At 34.6% G+C, this 12353-nt stretch overlaps 1 protein-coding gene across 8 annotated transcripts in view; it reads right to left on the bottom strand.

The window, feature by feature from the left end:
• The window catches only part of LOC124102286 (transportin-3), a 96546-nt gene that overhangs the window by 41570 nt on the left and 42623 nt on the right, over positions 1-12353 (bottom strand). For all 8 annotated transcript variants that reach the window (XR_009228110.1, XR_009228111.1, XR_006854831.1 and 5 more), the window contains exons 5-11: positions 11425-11568; positions 8879-9054; positions 8145-8283; positions 6326-6472; positions 4417-4524; positions 2536-2627; positions 473-612 (exon numbers count right to left, since the gene is read on the bottom strand). Coding sequence is in view for 3 of the 8 variants with exons in the window: in XM_046458540.2 (XP_046314496.1) it covers positions 473-612; positions 2536-2627; positions 4417-4524; positions 6326-6472; positions 8145-8283; positions 8879-9054; positions 11425-11568 (946 nt within the window). In the remaining 5 variants the exon portion in view is untranslated. The remainder of the gene's footprint in view (positions 1-472; positions 613-2535; positions 2628-4416; positions 4525-6325; positions 6473-8144; positions 8284-8878; positions 9055-11424; positions 11569-12353) is intronic.

Below are 12353 nucleotides of genomic sequence, written 5' to 3'. Positions count from 1 at the left end.
TCAATTCTAACATTATTTTATATGAGTTTTACTTATTTTTTCAAGTCAATAAGGGTAGACAAGTTATATTTCTCACTGCTGTTCATTTTCACTTGTATTTATTTTGTTTTGAATGATAATTCTTAAGTTTTTAAATGGAGCATGTAGTTAACACAGAAAACCCCTCTCCTTTAGTCTATGAGTGCTTCTAGGTTAGAACTACAGACAGATTAACTCATACATTTTGCCAAAGACTAGCAAAACCAGACCTTAAGCAAAGTACCAGGCCTTTTCCTTGTCTAGAGATCTAATTTTTCAAAGGTCCTTCTCCCAGATCAGATTACAAATGTTGTGTCATCTATGCAACTTACAATATATTTATTCTGTCTACAAACGTTATACTTATCAGTAAAAAAAGAAAGCAAGAAAAGAATAAAAGTAACCAAGGAAAAGAAAATCAGAAGCAGCAGCACATGGGAGAGTTTACACATACCAAGGAACTGAGGATTTCGATCAACCACTTCGCTCATTTCTCCAACCAACTCAATGCTGGTGTATCGCACGGCTGTATGGACAGTCTCTGGGAGACGAACGACTCCTTCTAGGACCTCCACCAATGTTGGATTGTTCTCCCTGAATATAAAAAGCAAGCACTCAGTTACTGACTATAGAGGTTATGTTCTGGCCAAATAACAGGCTACAGTGAAACACTATACTGCTACAGGGCTTCTTTCTAAAGAAATAACCATTCAAATAAATGTGTTTTAATACTGGGTAAGAATGTTTCTTAAATCCTCACAAAAGATGAAAGATAACATTGTTTCAGGAGAAGCACTTTCATTTTCTCAATGTGAGGAAAGTGTTTAAGGCCTCATGATGCTATCAAAGAGAGGCTCTTCCAGTGGGAAAGGCAGACATTCACTGGGGATTAATGTCTTCTTTTAAAGAATCTATTTCATTTATTTCTATATCTGTAGCACCTTATTTTTCCCTAGGGGACACTAAACCTGGAACAGTGCCTGGCACATAGTAGGCACCCAACAAATATTGCTGAATGGCTAAATGAATATGAATAACTCTCACAGACCACTTTCTATTACTTGCTATTCTTTAAAAGATTTCTTATGGTTGAATACTGGAAACTTTAAGAACAGAAGAGTATGGGTAGACCAATTCACTAACTAAAATAAAAGAACACAAAAACAAGCTGCAGCAATAGGTTAAGGTGCTCCAATATGAAACACATGGGAAAATTAAAGTTAGGTACTTTCTATAGTGACATGAATTTATCTCCATCCCCAGTCCAATATTACTGGCTAAGGTTTTTTTAAAAACAGAGTGAAAGATGCCCCAAAGTGGCAGGACTTAATCCAGAAATGAAGATGTTTAAAATATAAGAAGTATTCTGGATTAGACCAAGTGCACCCCCTACTGACAATAAGGTCTATTAAGCCCTTTAAATGGATTAAAAAATTATAATTATTCAGTTGGCTTGACAAGCAAGTAAACAATAGAAAAAAATCTTCTCTCGTTTACACCTTATTTTTCCCTAGGGGACACTAAGCCAATTACTGAATATTACCTATACATTTTTTTCAAGCAAGAATAGTAATGACTTTAAAACCTTCAGAATGTTCTAAAACAACACCAAATCAGATTAGATTGAAAAGCAAATAGTATAATATATAATTATGAACTAGAACTTCTTAATAGAGAAAAATAAACCCACTCTATCTCTGTGAATATTTATTATATAGAAACAATGTAAGATATCAGTGACTAAGTCCTGAAAGGCAACTCAGAAAGAAGTACTGTGCTTTTAATAAATATCTGCCTTAACCATCTTCCCATCAAGGCCCTGAATAAAGAGTTTGAGTGCAGGTATCTGATCAAAATACAAAGTAATGTAACAGATATTAACACCAATGTATAAATTCATGGTACAAAGTAAATTGTCTTTACAGTTTCATGTCTTAAGTAGATTTTCTATGCTAAGCAATTTAAAAATCAAATTTGAAATAACTTAAAAGTTTCAATGGCAATAATAAAAATAACAACTGCCCTTAAGATATTGCTGTTCTTTTAGATGAAATGGTGCCTATGCCTTGACTCTCTGATATTCACAAATTATTCTCTAAGACAGAAAAAAGGAATACAATATAATTAAATATATGTAAAGATAATATGCACAAGATCAAAAAAGCAGGAGACCCAAATTAATACCTATTCAATTGCTTTTAAGCAAGTACCAACAATTTAATAGTCTAATGAATTATTGATCTATACCTACTTTTGGAAAGGTGCCACGGTTGGAAAAAATAAATCAGCATTCTATTCCTAGCATCAAAAGTAAAATAATTTTACCTCTAGAAAGTGTGGTTAAAACATGGCAACAGAAACGCAGGCCATCCTGGACTAGTCAGAACACTAGAAAACACTATAGAAGGTAAAAAGTTCTAAGAGTTTCCAAACATATACCAAATAGGAGAAAAAATGTGTAATTTTCCTTCCTCTTGATATTCACAATTCCCAGCAAAAGACTTATTAGACACTCACGGATCAACACTCTTTGCTATAGCAGCCATGATAAAGAGAACCGCTTCTGTCACCTCCCAGGGTGGGTTGCCTTCTTTCAGAGTAGAATATAACTAGAGAAGAAGAGGTGGATTGTGGATCCATTAAGAGGAAAACAGAATACCAAAACAAAAAACATTGTTAGTTAAAAGAAATCCAGCTCCTTGTTTCTAAATTTAATTATCTCTCACAGCCAGGCATGAATATTTTTATTTTTCACATTCTCACTAATTAAAACTGTTATTTTAATATTTGAAATACACCCATTTATACCCCCTACAAGAATTTATCAAGACTTCAGAAAATGAGTATAATGGGAAAAACAAAACATATTATATTAGTGTCTTTTTTTTGGTCTTGATAATTGATAAATACATACACACTCAAAATGGAGATACAATATAAATCTTCTGCATGTATATTGGCTGTACCTTTCTACTATTTTAACTATTTGCACCAACACTATTAATAGAGGCTAAACTCCTGTAAAAGCACCTAGTTAGAAGGATCTATTGCAATACCATATCTAAGAAGAATATTTTTAAGAAGGAATCAGAGATGTTCTGGTCCAGAATTTTCCAGGTAATAGTCACCTATGGAATGTGACTAGACATTAATCTAAGTAAGACTTCTATGGTCAAATAACAGATACTACCAGGAAAGACAAAATTAAACAACTCTCTTGTCTGACCTTAGAGAGGCTTTAATATACTATATTAGCATACACCTGTAATCCCAGGCTAAGGCAGGGATTCAAGGCTGCCCTCAGCAACATAGCAAAGGCTTATCTCAAAAAATACAAAGGGCTAGGGATATGGCTCAGTGATAAAGCACCCCCACCCCCATGTTCAACCCCCAGTACCCCCCCCCAAAATATATATATATATATATATACTATTTTAGATCATTTCCCAATTTTACTTAATTTAACTCCTTTCCTCCTCCCTCAAACATAACAAAACATCTCATAGACTGTTATTCCACAGAGCACATCCTGGCAACATGATTAATTAAAATAAATTAACCACAGCCAGTGAGGAAAGAGCTAAAATCTGTACCCAAGTCTTCTGCCTAGAGTCTAGGGATCTCACTAAACTTCCTAAGAAATCTCTAACCCTTCATAGTTGAATCAAAAACCATGTTTGTAATGAAAATAGTTATAAGTTTATTAACACTTCCTAGATCAGATTATGGTCAAATACATACAAAGTGACTGAGTTACCTTCCCTACAAAATTCCTTTAGGTTAGTTTGGTATTGCTATATAGCAAAGGATCCAAACTAAAACTTCAGAGATCATTAGAGTATGAACCAGAAATATGAAAACCACCTGAAATTATGCTAATGTTAAGTGATGTGGAATGATGATCATTGTAACCTTATGAGATAAAATGTTACTCACTGTCAGGAAAACCACAGGACTATGAATCTTCTACTCTACTATAGTCATCCTCTGGGATGAAGCTGCACAGGAAACCTAACCTTAAGTGTGGACAAAGGAAATGCCAAATAACTAAAAGAGTTGCCAGGAGTTGGTACATAGTCCAAATTCCGTATACGTATCCTGGAAGCTTTAATGCTTATCTGTGATCTTCCATTCTAGCTGCACAAGTGGAATAGCTCTTATTAGCCAGAGTAACAGAGTAATCCATAACTGAATTATCCACAGACTGCAGTTCCCTTGTTAGATACTAAATAAACATAGCTTAAATATGCCAGGCAATGTGCTAGGCACCTGTATAACTACTATTCCATTTAGCCATTAAGCTTGAAGAAATATGATGGAACATTAACAGAAGACACAGAAGTGGAAACAATTAAGGTGATCAGTAAAATTGACTCAAGAATCTCCAAACAGGCTTACCTGAGCAAAACACTCCATAGACCCAATCAAGAAAATCAAATCTTTCACCAGGTCTGATACCCGCATCCGAAACTCGCCAAAGTCATCAGTTTCCTCAGGAACCCCCTCCTGAAATTTCAAATCAGGCAGCATTTATTTTAAACTCACTGAGGCTTTCAATGATGTCTATAAAATCAATAGAGAAGAAAAAGACATTAAGCAGTCAAGTGCCAGTGAACCAAAGTTGCCTAAATCACAAGGGTATTTTACTACAGAGAGTCTCCCAAATTGTTAGGGAAGGTAAGACAACATAACTTATCCCCTACCCTTACTTGAAGAAATTCTTCCATTTATGTGTGTATGTGTGTTTTGTATTCCCAAGACACACTTTGTTTTGCGTTAAAAAGAATGTGAGTAGGGGTGGGGGTGATCAGAAGTGACTAGGAAGAAGTGATAAATTTAAAGAGTTATAAGCCTACTCCTGGAACGTCAGCGCTTAAGCACTGAACAAGTCATTACAGCTTCAGTGTTCAAAATCTCCCAAAATCAACCATTATCATAATAACTTCCCAAAGAAAATAGAATTTTAGACTTTAAATGCTTCCTATCCAAACAAACTTCTATAAGTAAATAAAGGGTTACCAATTAATTTATAATTTTGAGATGGTTAAGGGCATGGTATAAGAATCTTGGGCCATGAAAACCTGAAAAAATTCCTTAGTTCTATAAGAATTGTTGGTCTCATTCAACCTCCTTGCATTAATATAAAGAAATTAAGGTTGAGGAATGATGAAGAAATGATGGCTGTCTCAGATGAAATAATGGATAACATTATAAAACACTGTATAGTTACAATTAGAAGAAAATATCTGCAAGGGAAATGGTGCCACTGAACTAGCAAAGGGAAGAGGATCAAACAGAAAGACCATTTAAACCACAGAAGCCCTGCTTTTTATTTACATATCAGTCTCCCAAGTAAAATGTAAAGATAAGATTCCTTGGTTTAAAAAAAAAAATCTGAACATCATAAAACAAGGTCATCAGTAAAGTTCTATGGAGATACTATTCAGATTGGGGATGTAGGTCAGTGACAAGAGCATTCGCCTAGCATGTACAAGGCCCTAGGTTCAATCCCTAGCAAACCACCCCCGCCCCCCCCCCCAGAAAAAGAAAGAAAAAATACCATGTCTAATTTAATGGTAATCAATTAAATTTACTCCAGGTCCTAGATTAAAATGATCAACCAAACAAATGAAATAAATGAGGCAAAATTTGGGAGAGACTAAGAAAAAAGGCTCAAGAGTTTTCCAACGAACTATTTGGTAATATTTCTAGTATGTTTTCTTATATGCTAATATATTATTTCTATATTTTCTCTTAAATTATAAAGTCAGTATAAATAATATAAATAAAAGTATGTATCTGGGGAGAAGTCATGAAATGTCCAATACCTTCACAAATATTTCCCTTTTCTGTTAATCTAAGCACACATTTTATACTATTAAAAAACAGTATAAAGCTCCTCATTCTGATTTTTTTTTCTTAGCATACCATACTGTTTTTCGGTAATCATTATTTTACAATGTTCCATCAATTTGCTATGATTTATGTCACTCTTCTTATACTGTTATTCATGATTTATCATTTTCTACCTTTACAGATAATATTTTGTACATAAAAGTGTTTCTTCTGAAGGATTTTTTAAAGATAAATCCTTGGAAAAGAATTACTGTCTCAGCAAGAGCAATATTTGTGAACATAAGCCTAATTTGTCTTTATTAATATTGCTACTGACTTTGTCACTGTAACCTAAAGTGACAAAAATCAAAAGATTCTATCAGCTCTATTCTCTATCTTTTCAGTTTCTTTCCAAATTAGCACTGAAAAGAGGAGAAAATTAAGATATGAAGAAGTAGAGAAGGAAACTTACATGGTCCGGTTCTAGCTGGCAGTGTCGAGCCAAGGCATGAAGCAGCCTCTGAATGTAAGCTTTGAAGATGCCATGAATAACTTCATCGTTAGTTTTGTACAAATGCTCCCCTAGTCGGTACCAAAAGTTAAAGGAAATTTCTACTACCTGTCAGATTACAAGAGAAAAGATTACTTATTTGAATGGCAAAGAAATAGATTCAGTCAGTTTTATTATTTCTAAGGCCACATAAGAAAGATTTACCTGAGGACCAGTTAATGAGTCCCCCTTTTCTCTAGACCTCAAATATGTCCACCTACATTTAGAATGATTAGATTACATTTTCCTATTTACTCCTGGGATAACTGCTTCTAAAGTTATATTGGATTCTGAATTTAGAGAAATAGATACTGAGATGAAGTGCTTTTAAAAGTATTTTTCCCAAACTATAAAATCACTTCAATATATTTTTGAGATTAGAACATTTCTTACCGCCAAACCATGTTAATTCCTTGAACATAACTGAGTCAGCCTCCTGTCATTATATGTGAGGTGCTACACTTCTCCCCAAAATGATAATTTGGGTTTCATTCAAATCTAGTTGTCCTCATGAAATTATACAAAACAAATAAACTTCTCTTATGTAATAAAAGAAAAAGCATGGAGATTCACAAACGTGCTTTGCCTACAAGTAATCACAATTAAGAGGCAGCCCTACCATTCTTTTCCCATCAAGAATCCAAGATAGAGACACTCAAAACAATATCAAACTTGGAAGCACTTTTTTCACATTTCTTATACTATAAAGAGGAGGTAAATGAAGAAAAATGTTTTAACCTCCAAATTTAAGAGAGCAGGGTATTGCCAGGTGCAGTGGTACACATCTATAATCCTAGCCACTCAGGAGACTAGGGCAGGACAACTCAGCAAGACCCAGTTTCAAAATAAAATAAAAAGGGTTGGGGCTATAGCTCAGTGGCATCATGTTCCTGGATTTGATTCTAGTTATCACCCCATCCTCACCAAAGGGCAAGGCAAATGTCTTAAAGATAGCCTTTTCAATCCCTTTCTCATTCACATCCCTCATGTGGAGAAAAATCTGACATGTGAAGATTTGTGGAGATTCAGTTAGGATTCAGTATATGTTATAGTTTGATCTTGAAGGTCTCCCAAAGATTTATGTGATGAAAGTTTGGTCTCCATCCATTCCATAACATTACTGGGAGGTGGTGGAACCTTTAGGAGGAAGGGTCCAATGAAAGAAGTTGGGTAACTGAGGACATGCCCCTAGAGGTAGAGACCCTAGCCCTCCTCTTCCTCTTTTGCACACAGCTGGGATTTGTTGGCCATGCACTTACAGCCATGATTTACTACTGCCGGGCCACAGGCCCCAAAGCAATAGGGCCAACAAAACATGGACTAAAACATCTGAAACTGTGAGCTAAAATAAACCTTTCCTCTTTTAAAAAGTTGATTATTCAAGTATTTTGTTACACTAATGGAAAGCTGATGAACAATGTAGTTTTAAACTGCAAAGCTCTAGAGAATCAACACAGCTGAAAAGGGGACTCAGTGAAAAAGCAATAAGCTTTTCTAATAGGTTTTTTGAGGGACCTACAACAGACAATCCAGCAAACCAGGTTAAAAAAAATGGAAAAGGATATAAAGTAGAAACTCAATTTTTGAAAAATTTCAATACAGAGGGAACTCCCATATCACATTAATTAAAAATAAGAATATAATTTCTCAAGAAAACAAGGTGAGGGATGAGGCCTTGGAATATAAACAACATGCAATACACAACTTGGAGATGATGGTCTTAGCATATTAAAGACATTACCTCATACTGAGGATGCCCTGCACAAATAAGAAGCAATTCCAGAGTTCGCAGGTCCCCAAGACCTTGGCCTGGAGTACAAACAATTTTTTCAAGAAAAGTTTCACATAGTTCAGTGAAAATACGGCAGTAATTCAGAACTCTGTAGAAGAAAAAAGAATGAGAGTAGCAAGTCAGAAATCTGGTTATTGTTTACACACACACACACACACACACACTCTCTCTCTCTCTCTCATAGTCCTCAGCTTAAGACACATATAGTGATTCTTTGCTATGCTGTATCACAATCTCTATTGTAGATACCTTTACTTAGACTGTCCACTTCTCCACAGATAAGCAAGGAATAAGTCAAATTCTCAATTACTAAAACATTTTTAAAAGTTACACTTGATATTTTAAAGTCTTTTCCCTAATTTTTATAGCCTTTCCTTTTGTGCAAAAACTTTGCATAATTGGTAATTATACAACTTCTTCTGCATCCAACTTGCCACTTCTAAGTTTGCATGAGAATCAAAGTATCTTTAGGATGCACTACTTTAATATTTACACAGAGCCACTAAGAATCATAAACAATAGATGAATAATAAAAAGTAACATAATGTGCTAGGGATGTAGCTTAAATATAGAGTACTTCTCCTGTGTGAGGCTCTAGGTTCAATCCCTAGCACCACAAAAGTAAAAAATAAAAGATCAGACTTTTAAAAAATTCAGAGCTCCAATCTTAAATAATTACTCACTTGTCTAAATCTTCACGTGCCACAGCCATATGATAGGCAGTCTCCAATGTCAGGACTCCCTGAAAAAGTTGCATTGCTAATGGCAAGGTAGTTTCCACATTCTCAATGGCATAAAGAGCTGAGCACACACAGTCTGAAGCAGCTTCATGTAGGTTAGATGAGGTCTTATCCTGTTGCTGGAAGATAGCAGGAACAGCAAAGTAAGAAGTATGATCATTTTAATACAAGTAATAGGAAAACAATTAGAGCTTCTTCTGAACATGTTATGTACTTTAAATATCTAATAGCCTAGTAGTCACTGCCTTGTATAAGACAACATCATGTTGTCTATTATTATTATCATCATGTTGTCTATTATTAGCCCTATTATTATCTCTGGAAATCTTTTCCATACTCTTTCTGATATTCAAGTACTAAGTAAAATGAAAGGGCTCAACAACTTCCAAACATATCACTGTGAAATCAGAATACCAAAGTTAAATAACAGTTCTTCAAACTTATTGGGATGAAAGGAGGAGGTAACTTATGATCAAAAATCATAGAGTCCTCTAACTTCTCATTAACAATGATGCACGTTAGAAAACGAGAGCAAGGCTTCTAAAATTCTGAAGGAAAATATATTGAATCTAGAATTCTATACTTAGCCAAAGTATGAAAACAAAATAAAAATATTTCTTGGGCATGCAGAAATTCTGATTTCACTTTCTGTGCATCTTTTCTGAGGAATTCATTGAGTAGGTTCAAAAACTACTTTATTCAACCTAGAAAGCATAGAAAAGGGAAATCCAAGGATGACCATTTGGGAGCTGATCTAAAGAACAACTGATACAAATTAGTATAGTTCAGAAGGTACAAGAAGGGACGATGCAAGGCTCCTACTTAAAGAGAGTACAGATGAGAGGCTGGAAAAATGTAATGAAGGCATATTAGTTTTTCTTGAATAACAAAAACCAGGAAACTTAGAATCACCAGGAGGGAAAAATGCTACATAAGCAGTGTTAGGAGAGCAACAAGATGCAAACTATTCATTACCCTATTCTTAAAACCGAATGGTGGGGGCTGGGGATGTGGCTCAAGCGGTAGTGCGCTCGCCTGGTATGCGTGCGGCCCGGGTTCAATCCTCAGCACCACATACAAACAAAGATGTTGTGTTCGCCAAAAACTAAAAAATAAATATTAAAAAAAAAAAAAAAAATTCTCTCTCTCAAAAAAAAAAAAAAATGGTGGTTCAAAGATATTATATAACCATGTTTTAAAAGTTAGATACATACTCAAATTTATTCTTTTGAGATATATACTCAAATTTATTCTTTTTATCTTTAAATAACTTAAAAAAAAAGAACTACAGAGGGAAGTTACACAAGAAAGCTGTGTAACTTATAAATATAAAGCAAACTAAAATGTGGCATGATTTTCAACCATTCAATGAATGTAAAAAATGAGAATATATTTGACCCTCAACTATGGAAATACTCTCAATTTAAGTGGCAGTGGAGTCCTGACATGAGATCAGTAGAGTAGATAATATAATCCTTACATACTACTGAACTTCTTTCTTACCCAGATCCCAATTCCCAGAAGTCACCACTATTAAGTCTGAAGTGTATATACTCGAGACTTTCCTCCATTCATAGGTAATCAAACTTATGTGGGTTTTTTGCTTAGTTTTTGTTTTTTCTTTTATTTTATTTTGAGACAAGGCTTCATTCAGTTGCTCAAGTTTGCCTTGAAATTGTGACCCTCCTGCCTTAGTTTCCTGAGTAGCCAGGATTAAGATGTGGGCCACCATGCCTGGTTTATATTTAGAAACTTGTTTTTTTAAAAAATTTGTTCTTTTTCGTTATACATGACAGTAGACTGTATTTTGACATATCATATATGCATGGAGTATAACTTCCTATTTTTTGTGGTTGTACATAGTGTAGATTTACACTGGTCGTGTTTTCATATGTGAACATAGGAAAGTTATGTCTAATTCAGTCTACTGTCTTTTCCATTCCCATGCCCCTTTCTTCCACCCTAGGAACTTTTAAAAATAAACTATCTCAAGATAATACTCTGATCTACAATCATCTCTGGATGCAAAACTAAGGATGATTTTTTAGGTCCTCTCGTTTTTTTTTTTTTTTTTTTTCCAAAATATTTGATATACAAGTAATTATGTCATGGTAATGTCAAAGACACTGTGACCATTATTAAAAATATGCTATTTTACTTTATTCTACCCTAAATTCTGAGTTAAAAATGATACCATCAATTTGGTACTTGATAGCAAGGAAAGGACACTGCCACTTTCCTAAAATATACATTCCAGTCACTGTGCAGAAATTTAAAAACACATTATGTCCTAGATTATTAAAAGTAAATGTGGTAGGGGCTGGGGATGTGGCTCAAGGGTAGCACGCTCGCCTGGCATGCGTGAGGCACTGGGTTCGATCCTCAGCATCACATAAAAATATTGTGTCCACCTAAAACTAAAAAATAAATATTTTTTTTAAAAAAGTAAATGTGTTAGGAATACTATGATAAGCAAAGCTCTTACTTACCAAAACCTCAAAAAGAAGGGCTAGTAACTTATTGTTAGCCATGAAGTTACTGTCCAAAACTCCCAAGTTAAACCAACTTCCCAAACAGCGAAAGACCTTCATAAGCATTTTCTCATCTGTTCCTGCTTTTTCTACACAAGTCATCTGAATAGAAGGGAAAAAAAAAGTTAAAAGAAATAATGTTGATCATCTTAAAAGGACAATGATAAGGACAATAAAAATGCTAACAGTTGAAAGTACGTAGTGTGTACCACAGTTCTTAACACCACTAAGCCATTTATTCCCCGTTAAAATTCTAAAGGAAGGTACTATTGCCTCCTGTTTCTCAATGGGAAATTGAGATACAAAGAGATCACAGACATATTTCAAAAACAGAGCTCTTTCAAAAATAACTTAGTAAGTTTCTAAGTTCCCACTTCTCCATTAATGTAGTTTTATAAATAATTGTTTTTAAAGTAACATTTAGCTATCTACATACCCAACTTTCATAGAACAAATGAACGAGGCATACCACTGTATATTCCTACATGAAAAGCCAATGCTTCAGCACCTGAATATTCTAATAAATATGTCATTCCACAGAAAGTGACATTACTATATGTAAAACAGATGCAACAGAAGTCAGACCAAAACTTACCACTGTTTTTTTCTTAGCAACCCATTCTTGGGGTATATATTTTTACCAAAGTAAAGTGTAATGCAACTTTTTCTAGATGAAGAATGTTTCAAGAAAGCTTTGGCCAGCAGTAAGTTGAAACAACAAAACTGCAGTGGGGTTCCGAATGCACAAGGCAAAGGCACTGTGTCCTTTCCTTGCTATGGGACAGTAGAATCCCATAACACGCTATCAAACCAGACCTCAATTCTGGTGCATGTACTTCCAAATAGCCCTGTATGCATTATCGAGCAATAATGATTACATGCTTCTT

This window comes from Marmota monax, unplaced genomic scaffold (genome assembly GCF_021218885.2).
Source record: "Marmota monax isolate L192 unplaced genomic scaffold, Marmota_monax_Labrador192_F-V1.1 WCK01_AAM20220418_F8-fsc00531, whole genome shotgun sequence".
Taxonomy (NCBI): Eukaryota; Metazoa; Chordata; class Mammalia; order Rodentia; family Sciuridae; genus Marmota; species Marmota monax.
This window is presented reverse-complemented; position numbering and strand designations above follow the sequence as displayed.